This window comes from Muscardinus avellanarius (assembly GCF_963383645.1).
Source record: "Muscardinus avellanarius genome assembly, chromosome: 7".
NCBI classification, from domain to species: domain Eukaryota; kingdom Metazoa; phylum Chordata; class Mammalia; order Rodentia; family Gliridae; genus Muscardinus; species Muscardinus avellanarius.
Genome location: NC_137793.1, coordinates 20,608,605 through 20,626,173, shown reverse-complemented (window position 1 = coordinate 20,626,173; position 17,569 = coordinate 20,608,605). Strand labels below are relative to the sequence as shown.

The following is a 17,569-nucleotide window of genomic DNA, read 5'->3' as shown; positions in this document are numbered from 1 at the left end:
CACTGCACTACTGAGAGTACTGGTCCTGGTCCAAGGGCCCCGTTCCCTGCTCCCATGCATCCTTGTGCATCCCACCCATCTTGTGCCGGTGAGGGGGCTAGGGAGAGGTTCAGTGACTTCTCTAAGGCCACACAGCAAGTACATGTCAGAACTGGTCCCAGGCACGTACATGTCAGAACTGGTATCAGACTTGGGACCATCTGCCATCACACCAGTGCAAGGCTGGCCTCGTTTCGCTCTGCTTCCCTCCCCGGATGCCCCACCAGAGGTGATGGGCACAGAGAGGAGGCTCTTTGCCATCTGATTCCTATGACCCTCCTTTCTTTGACCCCACTTCCTACACTGCCCATGCTTTGTATTTCCTGGCCCTAGAGTTTGGGTTGCTTCTAGAACAAGGAAATAGATGACCCTCAGTATTCACAGATAACATATTTTCTACTTCACCTACTGACTAAACATTGATGTAGCTCCAAAATCAAGTCTTTCCATGCCTTCACAGATATTTTGGGGGTTCTAGGGATATGTACAGGGCAGGAAAAAAATGAAGTCACCATATTCGAATGTTCCCAGCCAGGGCTAATGGAAGCCATGCTGTGCCTTCCTGTTTCAGCTCTCTTTTTTTATTTTTTTATTTTGTTGTTGTTGTTTTTGTTGTGCTGGGGATGGAACCCAGGGGCATTCTACCTCCAAGCTACAACCCTGGCCCTATTTTTTATTTTTTATTTTGAAACAGTATCTCACTAAGTTGCAAAGGGCCTCACTAAGCAGCTGAGGCTGGCTGCAAACCTGGATTCTTCTGTTTCAGCCTCCCAAGTACTGGGATTCCAAGCGTGCGCTGCCACACTTGGCTCAGCTCTCATACTGAAAGCAAGTGGCCTTTGCCCACTTCATTCAGTGCCCTGTACTTTGCAGTCTTATGCTTTGCTTTTTGTTGACAATTACACCCATTAAAATAGCCCCAACCATGGTATTGATGTCTACCTAGTGACGGTACACATTAGCACCATCTAACCAACCCTGATCCCAAAGGCAGCCATCTGTAACCACTGATTCAAAATAACTGGGAGACATCTCTATTTGTCAAGTAAAAGACCCTCGAGCTCCAGGACCCATCCCTACTCTGCACCTGGAAGTATAGATGGATCTGGATTTCTGTCCATCAGAGTGGCTAAACCCAGCTGGGCCTAGGCCACTAACCTTCTTCAAGGGCTCTGAGGCCAGGGACCTGTGGTTGCCAGTTCTGGAGTCTACCCCTCTAGGGCCTGAGGCAGAAGAAAATGAACACAGCCAGGTGGTTAGACTCTGCTGTGCTTTCTAACCCCGGGACCCTTACCTGCCATTGGAATAATGAGGTTACACCCCTCCTCCTTGAGGTACCCAGGAGCATCACCTGTGCTTAGGGATGCAGACAAAAGCCTGCACCGGGTTGTTGCAAAAGGTCTCTACTGCCATAGCAACATGATGTAACATTTCAAACACCATCACAGCTGGGTGCAGCTCTGTGGCAGAGCTGGCCTAGCTGCACAAGGCCCTGCACTCAAGCCCCAGAGCTACAGAAATTAAAAAAAAAAAAGTACCATCCCATTCAGAGTCATCAAGATCCCCCAGATTGATTTCCAGGTCGATTCTAATGCTGAAGGAAGAACTCAACCAGAGGCTGAAAATGGATGGTCCTCCGGCCAGAATCACATCACGTGGGCATATTTGGTGGCAATGGCTGTGTTTTAAATAAAAATTTGTTGTCCCCTTTTAAAAACCAGGAATTTTAGCCTGGCATGGTGACGCATGCTTGTAATCCCAGCATTTGGGAGGCTGAGACAGGAGGATGTGTTTCACAGACAGCCTCAGCTACTTAGTGAGGCCTTTTGCAACTTAGTGAAAGTCTGTTTCAAAATAAAGAATAAAAAGTAGTGCTGGGGGTGTTGCTCGGAGGTAGAATGCCCCTGGGTTCCATCCCCAGTACCGAAAAATAAAAAATAGGAATTTTCACAGAATGCAAAAAGTTTGGGTTTCTGGTATCTTCTGGAACATCTAGTAACCTGGCAGAATGGTCCCACATTCCCAAATGGATCTGGCTGGGCCGAACTAAGCTTAGAAGCAGATGCCTCTTAGCTGGGACAAGTGCTTCCTGGTCACCTCCATCCCCACCTGGGCTGCTTCTGGCCACCAGGTCACACGCCTGGGCCCTGTGGACCTGCTACCAGACCTAGTTTAAAATGGAATACCCACCTCCAAGGGAGGGACAAACCCATTCGAAGGTGGACAGAACCTCCTGGTCCTGACAGGGCACCAGAGCATGAACTCGACCTTGACCCAGTGTCCTCATTTTCCAGAAAGATCCACCTAACTTTCCCCACCTCTTTTCTCTCTGGGACTGGGCTTGAAACAGGATCACAGCTCCTTCCCTGTCTCCAGAGTTTATGGGCCACTCTACAGCTCTGGAAAGACATGGCCCCAGGGAGGCCAGCTTGCCGTACTGGACACAGGCTTTCCAAGGCTGCTGGAGAATCCACCAGCCTGGTTTCTCGCGCAGAACAAGGATAGGGTCTGAAAGGTGCACCCAGCAGCTGGTGAGACAGTGTGCTGAGACCTTGGGAATGCCTCCGGAGCCGGGGAAGGTTGCCAGCGCTGGGCCCTCTCGGACTTAAGCCCCTGTCCTCAGAGTCAAAACCCTGAGGAAACCAGTTCCTTTCAGGTAGGTCTGTGGCAACAAAGATGGCAGCAGGTCCCCAGTGACCCTGGTTTGCATTTGTTGATTTCTTGGAATCTGGAGTATCTTCAGGAAGACCCAGCTCTGGGAATATGTCAAGCTCTTGCAAAACCCTGGGGCACTCATTTTGTTTCTGGAATGTTCGCCCAGGCAGCACTCTCTGTCCCGCAGCTCCTGCCACAGCCCACAAGGGCAAGCGGCGCTTTGATGGATGGAGAGAGAGAGAGAGAGAGAGAGAGAGAGAGAGAGAGAGAGAGAGAGAGAGAGAGGGAGGGAGAGAGAGAGAGAGAGAGAGAGAGAGAGAGAGAGAGAGAGCGCACGCAATAGCCGGCTCTTCTGGAAAATTCTATCCCCCACCCCACTTTTGGACTCTCCTTCTGTTTCTCATTCTCCCCAGCCTGAGGAAATATAATTCACAAACCTTACAGTAATGTGATGTTAATTTTGCTCGTTTAAAGAAACAGATGTCAGGAAATGGAAACCCTTCCACTTCATAGCTGCTTTAACTCATCTTCGGGTACTTTAATCCCTAAGCAGCCCTCCGCTCCCCAGAGCTAGACCCTGGCCCTCTAGCACACGCTGAGTTACGGCTGCTGGGAGGGCCTGTATCCATCCCCCGCATCTAATTCAGGGGTAATCTGCAGTCTCCCCAGTTACCTTCGTCCAAGGTTATCCTGAACCAGGGCTCCCAGGATTGTTAGGAAAAGCAGTTAAGTGTAGGTTTATCTCTGGGAGTGGGCCCACTCAGGGGTCCCCTGACTCTCAGGCCTGAGGAGGGGGTTTCTGGGGAGTGCTGGCCCTGTTTTCTTGGCAGAATAAGAAGGAGAGGTGGAGACCAGGAACAGGAGAGGGACAGATAACTTTAGAGAGGTGCTGAGGATGTTCCCTGCACAGGGTCCCGCAGGCCCTCTACAGCAGCCCTCAGCCCTTGGGAAAGGGGAACGAGGCTGTGTTGAGCCCTCGGGCACCAAGGCAGGCCCTAAGTGGGGCTTCACCCCTGGGTCACTGCCATCAGCCCAGATAGTTCACAGAGGATTGGACTCAGGGGATCCCGTGTCCCTTCTGACGCCCTGTGACCTAGAATGGTCTCTCCTCTCAGCCTCCATGTCCCCAGCAGCCAGATGGGTCACCTGATGTGTGTCTGTGAGCCTGTGCTCCTAAGCCATTCAGCACCAGTGAGTTCCAGGCTGCCTGTTTGTAGAAGAATGGCCCTCTGCCAGGCGCTGCTGGGCACCGGGAGGCAGGACTCCAACCTCAGCTTGTGCAAACAACTTCATGCCCCATTCTGTGCATCTGGCCAGCAAAGGCCTCAGGCCTGGACATCTGGGTGGCCCCTGGAGGTCCCCTGCCCCCACCATCAGGGGAGCATGGGGGCCTGAAGCGCTCGTGGCTCCGCAGGATCTGCCTGTGTCCCCACACATTGGGGAAGCCTGCAACCTCAGGTCACAATCAGAAACGGCAGCACTGAGTGCTTGATAGGACCGAGCATGATTTTAAAAAACACCCTCTCCCCAAATCCTGGATTCTGCAAAGCAAGCGTTAGGAGGGGGTGAGTCCTCATGGTACTGAAGAAATATTCACTTTTTCCCCCCTTTTTTTTGTGGGTCTGGGGATGGAACCCAGTGGCATTTGACCTCCAAGCTACACCTCCTTCCCTATTTTGTATTTTAGTTTTGAAACTGGGTCTCACTAAGTTGCAGAGAGCCTCACTAAGTAGTTGAGGCTGTCATTGAACCGTGATCCTCCAGTCTCAGCCTCCCGAATGCTGGGATTATAAGCGTGCGCCACCACAGCCAGCTAGAAATATTCACTTATAAAAGCGGTGAACAAGCTCTCATAAGTACTGCACGCTGGTTGCGCCACTGAAGCTCCAACAAGAGCCCTCTAAATGCCAGGAAGAGTGGCCTCCAATCCCAGGTCTCTCAGCCGCAGGACTGGGACGGGTCACATGCTCTCTCTGAACCTCGGTCGCCTCACCTCTGAAGTGGGGCGGTAGTGCTATCTGTCTGATGGGCGTCGTTTGGAGGTTTTGGTGTGATTATGATGGTTACCTCTCTCTTGTGGTCGCATATAAAAAGAACTAGACAACGCAGTGGCTAGCACACGTCCATTTGTGTCGGGGTTTCTGGAGAGAGAGATAGAAGGGTGATATGTTTCACTCCCAAGGAAGGGAGACATATTTTATATTTGTCTCCACCCTCCTCTTGAGAATCACTGCTTAGGGAATATATCTGGGGAAGAAAGGAAGTTTGAGAATCACTATCTTAAGTCTTCCAGGCCCCTGGGGCATTGAATAGACCTTTAAGCCGGGCGTGGTAGCACATACTTGTAATCCCGGTACTCAGTTGGGAGGCTGAGACAGGAGGATGGCACAGGTTCGAAGCCAGCCTCAGCTACTTAGTGAGGCTCTCAGCAATTTAGTGAGACCCTGTCTCAAAAAAAAAAAAAAAATAAGTCTGGGAGTGTAGCCCAGAGGTAAAAGGCCTTTGGGTTCCTTGCTCAGCACCACACACAAAAAAAGAAAAGACCTTTACACAAAAAAAAAAACTTTAACTCCCAAGTAGTCTGTTTCACCAGGTGACCCTGTGTGTGGCTAGGGCCCTCTCCTCTGGGGCACAGGTGCTGAGGACCGAATGGCAGGGTCTAAAAGAGACTCCCCACCTCCCAGCGCTCAGGCCAGGGGCCTGAGGGGCCCCAGCGGCCTGCGGGTGTGGTATCCCTGCCTGTGTCCTGACTCTCTGCCCCCTGCCTTCTCCTCTGTCCTGTCCTCTCCTAGAAACCTGAGCAACAACAGAATCAAGGAGGTGCGCGAGGGCGCCTTCGACGGGGCGGCCGGCGTGCAGGAGCTGATGCTGACGGGGAACCAGCTGGAGACGGTGCACGGGCGCATGTTCCGGGGTCTCGGTGGCCTGAAGACCCTGTGAGTGTGGGGACTGGCCACAGCCCAGGGAGAGGGAGGGCAGGGCCCTTGGTGAAGCAGCATGGGGGCTGGCGGGCAGCAACCCGACCCAAGAGCTGTCCTGGCCACGGTGACCCTGCCTGAGCAGAACGAGGACAATGGCTACTTCCCAGTCTTTAAAGGGAAGGAAATTGCAAGCCAAGCACCCTGAGACACACGCCCACTAATAATCACTCACTGTGATGTATACACATGTGTACATTTATACCAGAAATATGTCGAAAGAGGCATCCACATAGACATATATGTGTTTCTACAGATGGTATTTATGCACACACATGTGCACTGGGCACAGAAACACATCCACAGATAAGCATGTACACACAAGCACATATACACACACAAAGCCCACAGGGACAGGGAATTCTTGGTTGTTCTTTCTCTCCTATTTATAAAGAGACATGCACACAGAAATAGGCACACGCACGCAGTTACACGCCTGCAGTTACACAGCTCCTGCTTCTGCAGTAAGTCAAGCATGCACACACAGGAATGTGCACACACATTTACCTTGGCCCAGGGAAGATCCAGGACAAGCCGGGCAACACAGTGGGCCGGGCTGGGGAGTGGGCCGAGGGTCCCACCTAGTCACGCAGCTGAACACCAGGATGCGGAGTCACAGTCACGGAAGGGACGCATAGAGCCCGGGCTGCCTTCTCCGCCCCTCACCCTCAGGATGCTAAGAAGCAACTTGATCAGCTGTGTGAGCAACGACACCTTCGCCGGCCTGACTTCCGTGAGGCTGCTGTCCCTCTACGACAACCGGATCACCACCATCACCCCCGGAGCCTTTACCACACTGGTCTCCCTGTCTACCATGTAAGTCGCCTCCCATGCCCTCTGTGCTCCCCTCCATGCATCTCTCCAACCCCCATCCCTGCTATCTGTGGCCAAGGTCACCTGGCCATCTCTCTACTTAATCAGCAATTGCCAGGTTCCTCATATGGGTTGGTCACCATGAAGGTACTCAGAGCAGACTCCTCCTTGCTGGAGCTCACAGCAGAGTGAACTGCTGAAGGCGGGAGGCCCACAGTGCTGTGAAGACCCAACTTAGCCTTGGTTCAGAAACACTAGTGACTTTTTCTGGAAGATTAGCTTGTTGAAGAAAGTAGGGGGTAGGCATGTTGGTGCACGCTTGCAATCCCAGTATTTATTTGGGAGGCTGACACAGGAAGACTGCAGGTTGGAGGCCAGCCTCAACAACTTAGCAAGACCCTCCATAATTTAGAGAGATTCAGTTTCAAAATAAAAATAAAAGCCGGGCATGGTGGCACACGCTTGTAATCCCAGGGCTTGGGAGGCTGAGACAGGAGGATCGTACAGGTTCAAAGCCAGCCTCAGCTACTTAGTAAGGCTCTCAGCAACTTAGTGAGACCCTGTTTCCAAATAAAATATAAAATAGTTCTGGGAGTATAACCCAGAGGTAGAAAAACCCCTAGGTTCCACCCTCCAGTACTACCAAAAAAATACAAAATACAAAATTAAGCAGGGCTGGAGGTATAGCTCAGAGGTAGAATGACCCCAGGCTCCATCCCCAGTACTGGAAAAAAATAAAAAAGAATTCAAGTGTCAGGCAGATATTAGACAGGCACAGAACCCAGTCACTAGCACAGACTGCTGCCCTGGAGGGAATGCTGAGGGGAGGGAGAACGGCCCAGGGCCACACTGCCCGCTTCAGATGAGACCAGGAGGACTCCCAGCCAGGAAGTGGGCAAGCTGAGCTGAGCTCTGCAGGATGTGGAGGTGATGCCCTGGGCAGGAGGCAGCTAGTGTAAGCTGGTCAAGGGCGGCAGCTGCTGAGGCCACAGTTCTGTTCTCAGTGGAGCCAGCAGCAGGGCCCCCGTAAAGCCTGCTTCTGGCCTTAGGACGGGGTCTGCAGTCCCCCTACCAGTCTCGTCTGGAGAGCAGGGCTGCAGGAGAAGGGGGGGCCGCCCCTCAGAGAGACCCTTTCCTCCCTCAGAAACCTCCTGTCTAACCCCTTCAACTGCAACTGCCACCTGGCCTGGCTGGGCAAGTGGCTGAGGAAGAGGAGGGTCGTCAGCGGGAACCCCAGGTGCCAGAAGCCCTTCTTCCTCAAGGAGATCCCCATTCAGGACGTGGCCATCCAGGACTTCACCTGTGAAGGTGAGGATGCTGGGATGGGAGAGGAGAGGGGCGGCCAAGGAGGGAGCCCGAAAGCCAGGCACACCGCAGGAGATCTGGCTCATTCTGCGGCTCCGCCCCCTGCCTGCAGGGCTTCTCGTGCAAATTAAGACAAGGTGCTTCTTCCATCAATCAGAACTCGATCATCACTGGTCAGGGTGGTGCATGCTTGTAACCCTAGCATCCGGGAGGCAGAGACTGGAGGATTGCAGTTCACGGACAGCCTCAGCTATTTAGCAAGGCCCTTCATAACTCAGTGAGACCCTGTTTCAAAAAAATAAAAAGACTAAAATATTAGGGCTAAGGGTGGAGCTTGGAGGTATAATGTCCCAGGGTTTCATCCCTAGTGCCGTAAAAAAGAATCCATCATCACATATTTCATGACAAGAAGATACTGATGCCCTATAAAAAGCCACAGCCATCTGCAAGAACATGGTTGCACCAGATAGAGTAATCTGCCATGTCCTCTGAGGTTGGTGCCCCTTAGATGATATGACCCTCTTGTACTGTACACACCTTCACAACTTTACATGTGAGACCCCAGGAACCACGTGCTTATGAGAAACAGACTTCCTGTTGCCAGGCGTGGTGGTACACACCTGTAATCCCAGTACTTGGGAGGCTGAGACAGGTGGATCGCAGGTTCAAGGCCAGCCTCAGCAATTTACCAAGGCTCTCAGCAACTTAGTGAGACCCTGTTTCAACAACAACAACAAAAAAAAAAAAATAGTAAAGCCAGGTATGACGGCACATACTTGTAATCCAAATATCTGGGAGGCTGAAACAGGAGGATCACAGATTCACAGCCACCCTCAGGTATTTAGTGAGGTGTTCCGCAACTTAGTGAGACCCTACTTCAAAATAAAGAATAGAAGAGCCAGGCGTGGTGGCACAGCTTGTAATCCACATGCTTGGGAGGCTGAGACAGGAGGATCGCGCATGTTCGAAGCCAGCCTCAGCTGGCTTAAAAGACGCCGTTTCCAAATAAAATATAAAATAGGCCTGGGAGCCAGGCGTGGTGGCACACACTTGTGATCCCCGCGCTTGGGAGGTGGAGACAGGAGGATCACGCAGGTTCGAAGCCAGCCGCGCTGGCGTAAGAGACCCTGTTTCAAAAATATAAAATAGGTCTGGGAATGTAGCCCGGAGGTAGAAGGGCTTCCAGGAACCCCAGTACCACCAAAAAAAAAAAAAAAAAAAAATAGGCCTGGGAGTGTAGCCATAGGTAGAAGGCCCTGGGTTCCATCCTCAGTAGTAAGAAAGAAGGAAGGAAGGAAGGAAGGAAGGAAGGAAGGAAGGAAGGAAGGAAGGGGTAGAGGTATATCTCAGAGTTAAAATGCCCCTTGGTTCAGTCCCCATTACCTCAAAAATAGATTAAAATAAATAAACAAAATAGGACTGGGGATGTAACTCAGAGGTAAAATGCCCCTGGCTTCGCCCCTAGTACCACACACACACACACACACACACACACACACACACACACACACGTCCTGTCACTGGCTGGGGGCACAGGAAGATCTGAGGCTCTGGGTCTTCGGATCTCAGAGGGCATATTTGTTTATATAAATTCAAGCCAGCACAGTTCTCTCTTTGACTAATTTGGGGCTATCTAAGGATGAGTCAGATAAGTCAGGATACGTTAGTCTAACCAACTCCCTTGCAGATTAACTGAGGCTACAGTATAAAGAGGGCTGGGGACATACTCACCCCTACTGGGGGATGGCGTAGTGGTGGGAGAGAAAAAAAAAGAACAGAAAGAAGGAGGAGAAAGACAGGTCTCTGAGGCCACCCTGACAGCCCACTGGGCTTGTTCCTGATCTGGTTGGCAATGACCCTTCCTGAATATGGCTCTGGTTAGTCAAGTCCCATTTAGCATCCTTGATGGTCTTCATTTTGGGTCAAATTCAGCCTTCCTCCAACCAGGGATAGGGTCAGCTCTGACTTCACCCTGGCCCTGGGCTCAGCAGGAACAGCAGGTAGTTGCCCTGGCTGAGGATGGCTTGGGGGCTTCTGGGTCTTGCTCCCGGCTCCGCCTAGCAGGCCCCTTCTTCACACTCACCTGTGTCTTCGCAGGCAATGAGGAGAGCAGCTGCCAACTGAGCCCACGCTGCCCGGAGCAGTGCACCTGCCTGGACACAGTGGTGCGGTGCAGCAACCGAGGGCTCCGCGCCCTCCCCAAGGGCATGCCCAAGGATGTGACTGAGCTGTAAGTACCCTACCCCATGCCCGTAACACTTGCCCTGTGTCTTGAGGATGTTCTACTTGAGTGGAACCCAGCAAGATGGCAGTAGAGCTTCCCCAAGACAATAGCCATAGGCTGTGAAAGAGACTCTGAAGCCCAGCTCCCGGTGCCTCTGCTGGCTGGGGAGGAGTGCCGGAGCCTGCTGTCCCTAAAGACGCTCCCGCACATGTGTGAGAGGGTCAGTGCCCCATTTTCCCAAGGCCTCTGCCTTCCTCCTTTCTCACCAGTCTCCATGTGTGATTCCAGCAACCGCGTGGGATCGCGAGAGCCCCATTGCGTGCACGCCATGGCTTCCAAAGCACTTTACAAACATAATCCTATTCCACCTCAGCTACTCTACCAAGCACACGGCTCCATTTGATGGGACTCAGTCCTGTTCATCCTCAGAGAATGAATTTTGTTACCCATCCCATGCCCTGACTTGTCACATCTTACATCTTTATTTCTGTGCCAGAAGCTCCCAGTTAAATGAAAAAGGTACTCTTCTTTTCCTGGAAGGATCTTAGTACTGGGCAGAGAACCTTATTTCTGCCCCACAAAGTCCCAAGAGATGGAAGAGGTGCAAACCCACAGCAGGGGGCTGCCCTCTATGGTGCACGGACCAGTGCAGCTGGGCCAGGTGAGCAGCACACACTGGCGCCACCAGCCCCAGCTGCGTGTGTGCGTGCTCTGGTCCATGCCTTGGTCCAGCACACGTAGATCCACGTGGCAGGCCCTCTGCAAACCCTGGAGAGACCATGGCGAGCAAAATCATGACCCCAATTCCGTGCATTCACAGGACTCATGGTTTACTGGGAAAGGTAGACATTGCTCCGTCTGCTCTGAAGGTAGACACTGGTGACAGCTAGGAAAAGTGCTATGAAAAAGTGCCACACCCCTGTAATCCCAGTACTTGAGAGACTGAGACAGGAGGTTTGCAGGATTGAGGCCAGCCTCAGCAATTCAGCAAGCTTCTCAGCAACCTAGTGAGACCAAGTTTTAGCAACAATGAAAAGCTGAGGTGTAGCTCAGAGGTAGAATGCCCCGGGGTTCAATCTTCAATACTTAAAAAAAAGGTGCAAGTTAGTCGGACATGCTAATGGAGCGAATGGGAGAGGTTGATCAAGCTCAGAGAGGCTTCCCTGGGGATGAGGCCCTGGAGCCGTGCCCAGGAGGCTGACGAGCAGGCCTCCAGGAGGGAGAAACGTCAAGCGGAGGCTGCTGCACAGTGTGAGAGCGGGCAGAGCTGGGACGTGATGTGGAGGCAGCTCGCACACCGCTCTACACCTCACATGCTCCTCTCCAAACTCCTCCCAGGGCCGCAGGGCTCCCTACCCCAGGCCAGCTCAGTGCACACCCTCAGATGGAAGAAGAGGGTACAGCCCAGACTGCCCAGGGCACTTCCCTCACCTCCCTGCCAGGGCAGGACCTGAGCTGCCAGTCTATCACACAACAGCATCTGGGGCCGAGAGTATGGCTTCTGACTCCTGGTGCTCAAGGAGACTGCAACCAGGGCTGCCAGCCCAAGAGAAGGGAGGAAGCTGTGACAGTCACTAAGAACCCCATGTCTTCCATGGATCTGGGCCGATGCCGTGCCTTTGAAGATCCACATCAAGAGATGAGTGCAGTATTTGTCTTCCTGTACCTGGTTGAATTGTGGATGGATGGATGGATGGATGGATGGATGGATGGATGGATGGATATATGGATGGATATATGGATGGATATATGGGTGGATGGATGGGTGGATGGATGGGTGGATGGATGGATGGATGGATGGATGGATATATGGATGGATGGATGGATATATGGATGGATGGATGGATAGATGGATGGATGGATGGATGGATGGATGGATGGATGGATGGATGGATGGATATATGGATGGATGGATGGATATATGGATGGATGGATGGATGGATGGATGGATGGATGGATGGATGATGGCACCAGGCATTCTACCTCCAAGCTAGACCCCCAGCCCTATTTTTTGTGTGTGGTACTGGGGTTCCTGGAAACCCTTCTACCTCTGGGCTATACTCCAAGACCTATTTTATACTTATTTTTAATTTGGAAACAGGGTCTCTTAAGCCAGTGCGGCTGACTTCAAACCTGTGGTATCCTCCTGTCTCCGCCTCCCAAACGTGGGGATTACAAGCATGTGCCACCACGCATGGCTATTTTTTTTATTTTGAAACAGGTTCTGGTTAAGTTGCTGAGGGCCTCACTCAGTTGCTGAGGCTGACCTCAAACCTGTGATCCTCCTGTCTCAGCCTCCTGAATACTGAGATTGCAGGTTTATACCACCATGCCTGACTAAGTCATATATATTTTTTTAATTATTCTTCCAATAAGCAGCAGAGTGCAAACTCCAGGTCAGGTCTGACCTGACACCCTGTCACTAAACCACTCCTCTATGTGACACGGACTCAGATTCCTCTGAGTGCTACCTGGTGATCCAACCTGTCGGTGGGGTTCAGTGTATACCACGCTTCCTCTCAGAAACTGCCATCTGCCTTTGAGCAGGGAGAAAGCCAGCCAGGCCTCTGCCAAGGAAGTTGGGTACCTGTCAGGGGCCTGGCTGGGTCCATCCTGACAGCTGGGCTTGCTCTAGCCATGCCAGCTGCTGCCAGGAATGGGCTTCTTCCTTCTGCACCCCCATGATGAGCAGTTCCCAGAGCACTGAAGAGAGCCACTGCCCACTCTTCGTCCCTGCCTTTCTCTGGCCCAGGGAGAGAGACAGTAGTGAACCTCAGGCCAGCTGAACAGGGTCAGTTCTGTCTTTGAGGAGGGACCATGCATGTGTATCTATGTTCATAGCTGCACAATTCACAATTGCCAAACTATGGAACCAGCCAAGATGTCCATCAACAGATGCATGGATTATAAAACTATGGGATATGTACACAGTGGAATTTTACTCAGCCATAAAGGAAGGACCAACTATGAGTACAGCAGTACTTAGGAGTCTCGGCGTGGCCCCGGTCCAGAGGAGTCTTTAGCAGATGGCATCAGTGGAGGAAGCTTCTGTAGGGCAACTGGAGGGCCCGTGGAGGCCCGAGTACATGCTGAGGGCTGAGGAGGTTGTCTTTATCATTTCAAGTGGTCATCAAGTTGATTGCCTCAGGCAGCCTTGTGGGGAATTGGAGTACAACAGGAGCTGGGTACAGCTTCACCCCAGAAGCTCACAGGGTGAGAAAGACAGTAAGAGAACTCACAAGGAGATTAGGTATTTCAGAGAGGGGGGAGAGGAGAAACTCCCCCCAAAAATGAAGGAAACATTTGGGTAATGTTTTCTAAGCACCCACTGTGCTTTGGGGAATACCCTCAAGTTGGAAAGACTTTCTACTCAGGGAACCGTGGAGTGATGTGGCGCAGCAGATGGAGTGGGTGCAAAAGGAAGGTGCATGCTGAACACGGGAGAAGACATGTGAGTTCTGCAGGCTGGGCTGAGGCTGACCCCTGGCCCTGGAGAAAGGCGAGAGCCAGGGAAGATTTTTGTGTGTGGGGCGGGGGACCTGGGGATGGAACCCAGGGGCATTCCACCTCTGAGCTACACCTCTTGCCCTATTTTTTATTCTTTATTTTGAAGCAGGGTCTCACTAAATTGCAAAGGGCCTCACTAAGTAGCTGAGGTGGTCCACGAACTGCAGTCCTCCAGTCTCAGCCTCCTGAATGCTGGAATTACAAGCATGCACCACCACGCCTGGCTCGCCAGGGAAGATTTTTTTTTTTTTTTTTTTTCGGGTCTGGAGGTGGAACCCAGGGGCATTTGACCTCTGAATTATACACCTTGCCCTATTTTTTATTCTTTATTTTGAAACCGGGTCTCACTGAGTTGCAGAGGGCCTCACTAAGTAGTTGAGGCTGTCCATGAACCGTGACCCTCCGGTCTCAGAATCCTGAATGCTGGGATTGCAAGCGTGCACCACCACGCCCAGCTTAGGGAAGAATTTTAAGCAGAAAGGTGGCATGATCCAGTTCTCATTTTAGAAATATTCTGGATGAAGAATAAAGAAGAGACAGCAAGGGATCCAAGTCTTTCTTTTAATAATCATATGAATTATTGGGTGGAGGTATGTGAGTGTGTGTGTGTGAGTATGTTTGTGTGTTTGAAATTTGTTGAACAGTGGTTGGCCAGACATGGCTCTAAGATCTATCCTCAGAGATGTGATTATTTAATCTTCATAACCCCATCAGGGTAGTGTTTATTATAAGCCCCATTCTACAGCTGAGCAGATGCAAGTTCAGAGAGACTAAGCACCTTGCCCAAGGTCATAGGTTAGATAGCCAGCATGGAGCCTCAGCTGCCTGTCTCCTGAGCCCAGCCTCTTCTCTCTGGGCCTCAGGTGGAAATCCTGGCCTGGAGTAGGCTCCCCTGGAAGGTGGCTTCATCTTTCTCTAGTATGATTCAGCTGGTCCTTGAATTCTTTGTACTTACCTGTGAGCTCTGCAAAGCTTGAACCAGGAATGGGGAGAGCATCAGTTCCGGGGGACCTGTGTGGATTTTCAGGCAAGGCAGAGGTGTCCTCGAGGGCTTGTTCTGGAACTAAACTGGGGCGTTTAAATGCAGGTCAGTGCGAAGGTTGACCTACTAGAAATGCTCTGGCAGTTCTGAGGCTGGCAGGGCAAGAGGGCAGGCTTCTGAACCGGTCCCCGGGGGCCTGGGCTGCAGCTACAGGTAACTTTGGAGTTCAGAGTTTTCATCAAGGGCTCCTACAAAGAGACCTTTCCACACAAACGTGCCTGCATCTCTCAAGTGGTTCCTTTTGATTCTACGGCTTCTGAGCTGCGGCGCTAGATCCACCAGGGCCTTCTAGGCAGAGAGCAGCTCCTGCTCAGCCCTGCAGTGCCAAATGCACTGCACCTGCGGAGTTGGGGTTTTCATCATATAATGATGTTTCCTGAGTACACTGTTGCTCGGAAGCATATGGGTATGCTGTGGTGAGCAACGCTGATATGGTCTGCCGACATTAATCACAGAGATGTCACTATGGGTGTTAAACGTTGCCAAGAAAACGGGGCCCTGTACTGTCACTCGTGTGTGTGGGAGCTGATGTGGGGGAGATTGTTTGGGAGCTGAGATCTGAGCATTGTATGATATAGCAAGGCAGGAAGGAGAAGTCAGAATAGTATAGGCAAAGTCCTGACCCCTCCAAAGGGGCTCAGGATGTTTGAGAAAGGGTAAAGCCGGTGCAGGTGGGACCACAAGTTAAGGGGGAGTCCACATGAGAGGAACAGAGATAGGCCCCTGATGGTTCACTGCGTGTGTCAACTTGGAAAGGCTGTGGTGCCCAACTCAAACACTTGGTCTAGATGTTGCTCGGAATGTATTTTGCAGATTTTATTAATACCTGCCACCAGTGAACTTATTAAGTAACAGATTACAGTCTCTAATACGGAAGAAGGACTAATCAGTTGAAGGTGTTGGTGGGGTCCAAAGGTTTCCATTTCTCTCTCTCTCTCTCTCTCTCTCTCTCTCTCTCTCTCTCTCTCTCTATTTATCTATCTTTCTCTATCTTATAAAATCGAATGAGTGTTCATGTGGGCTGAGAAAAGGTTAGCTTTATAGGCAGAGAGAGCTGAAAAGAGCAGGAAAAAAAGACAAAAAGTCAGACATGGTAGCAGTGCCTATAATCCCAGAACTCAGAAGGCTAAAGCAGGAGGATGACTTGAGCCCAAAATTCAAGACCAGCCTGAGCAACTAGTGAGACCCTCCCTTTAAAAAAGAGAGAAATAAGCCAGGCATGGTGGTGCACGCTTGTAATCCCAGCATTCGGGAGGCTGAGACTGGAGGATCGCAGTTCGCAGACAGCCTCAGCTACTTAGTGAGGCCCTTTGCAACTCAGTGAGTCTCTGTTTCAAAATAAAAGAATAAAAAATAGGTCTGGAGGTGTAGCTCGGAGGCAGAATGCCCCTGGGTTCCATCCCTAGCACCACAGAAAGAATAAAGAGAGAGAAAAAGAGAGATAGAAAGATAGAGAGAGACTTAGCACTTTAAAGTTACTTTCTCTATAAGGCAGGGAGACAAAACAATGGGAAGATAACTGATTATTTGACATCCGATTACTGCAGAGCACTTCTCTTAAAGAATAAAGCGAAGAGAACTTGCTCGTCATGTCTCTTGACTATTTTCTCTCATTTCTCCTTGGAAAGTCATATGAGCAATTTTAGTGTGGTGATGTGGCACATTAGCATGGGTGATCCCATTTTAGTTTTTAATCTAGTCTGTTGGAGCCTAGTGCCAGAGCCTAGCCCAAAACGATCCTATCCTTCATGTGTGTGTGTGTGTGTGTGTGTGTGTGTGTGTGTGTGTGTGTGTGTGTAGAGAGAGAGAGAGAGAGAAAGACAGACATATATTTGTGTGTATGTTTGTGTATTTTCATTGGGTTCCATGTCTCTAGAACCCTGACTGATCCAGAAAGACCACAAAAGACCTTGGAAGATCTGGGCAGGATTGTATGGCCCTTCTCTAACAACAGTGGGAGCCACTGAGGGTTGTAGATAGGGAAGGAGGCCACAGTGGCATGACACTGATCAGAGCACCATGCCCATTGGCCATGTGGGCCCCAGAAGCTGCAGAAGCAGCTTTGGCATTGCTCATCCTGCAGGCTCCTGAGCCTCCCTGTCCTCTACAGGATGCTCTTGGCATTCCTGAATTCCGGCGGTCATTATGCTTTCCTTCAGTTATTTAGCAAACACATGCATTTACAGCGCATGGCTTGTGCTATAGGCCAGAGTATCTGAGACAGGCCATTGAGATCACTGTAGGTTTATTTACATTTTTAAATCCAGGGTCCTGTGAGTAGCCCTACACATGCATTTATTTATTCAACAAATAGTTGAGCCCCTCTTATGAGCTAAACATTATGCTGTGTACTAGGGGATACAGCAAGAAGCAAAACTGTCAAATACCCCTGTCTTCATGGAGCATACATTCTGATGGGGTCAAGAGAAAATATATAGTAGAACAGTCAGCTCTCCATATCCATCCTGAGGAATATCTGAGGAAATCTGAGGGTTCTGCATCCTCAGATTCAACCATCTGCAGTTGGAAAAAATTGCACCTGCCCTGAACATACACAGTTTCTTCTTGCCATTTTTTCCTAAACAATGTGTTCTAATGACTATTTGCATAGAATTTACATTGTATTGGGTATTATAAGTCATGTAGCAATGATTTCAAGTATACAGAAGGATATGTGTGTAAGCTATCCGTCAATACCGTGCCATTTTATATGAGGAATTTTAGTACCCTTGGTTTGGTATCAGTAGAGTCCCAGATACTGGTCATCCCTGCAGATACTGAGAGATGACTGTACATTTGCACAAAACTGTGATGGCTGAAGGTAGGATGAGGAGCTCAAAAAGCAGAAGTGGAACTGGATAGAGCTAACTTCTCACACTCTAAGGTCCAATACTTGGGAGTCTCAATCCTGCCTCCATTTGCCTCTCTGAGTCTCAGCCCTCCACCCCAGCTCCAGAGGGTTAGATGAGATAGCAAACCAAAGTCTATCCCAAAGCATTGGGACTG

The 17,569-nt window shown here is 50.7% G+C and overlaps 1 protein-coding gene across 2 annotated transcripts in view; it reads left to right on the top strand.

Moving 5' to 3' along the window:
* SLIT3 (slit guidance ligand 3) overlaps positions 1-17,569 on the top strand; it is a gene marked incomplete at both ends in the record, with an annotated part of 608,792 nt that overhangs the window by 527,293 nt on the left and 63,930 nt on the right. For both annotated transcript variants that reach the window (XM_080699310.1, XM_080699309.1), the window contains 4 exons: positions 5,487-5,630; positions 6,345-6,488; positions 7,630-7,793; positions 9,888-10,020. In XM_080699310.1, the coding sequence (XP_080555436.1) occupies positions 5,487-5,630; positions 6,345-6,488; positions 7,630-7,793; positions 9,888-10,020 (585 nt within the window). The remainder of the gene's footprint in view (positions 1-5,486; positions 5,631-6,344; positions 6,489-7,629; positions 7,794-9,887; positions 10,021-17,569) is intronic.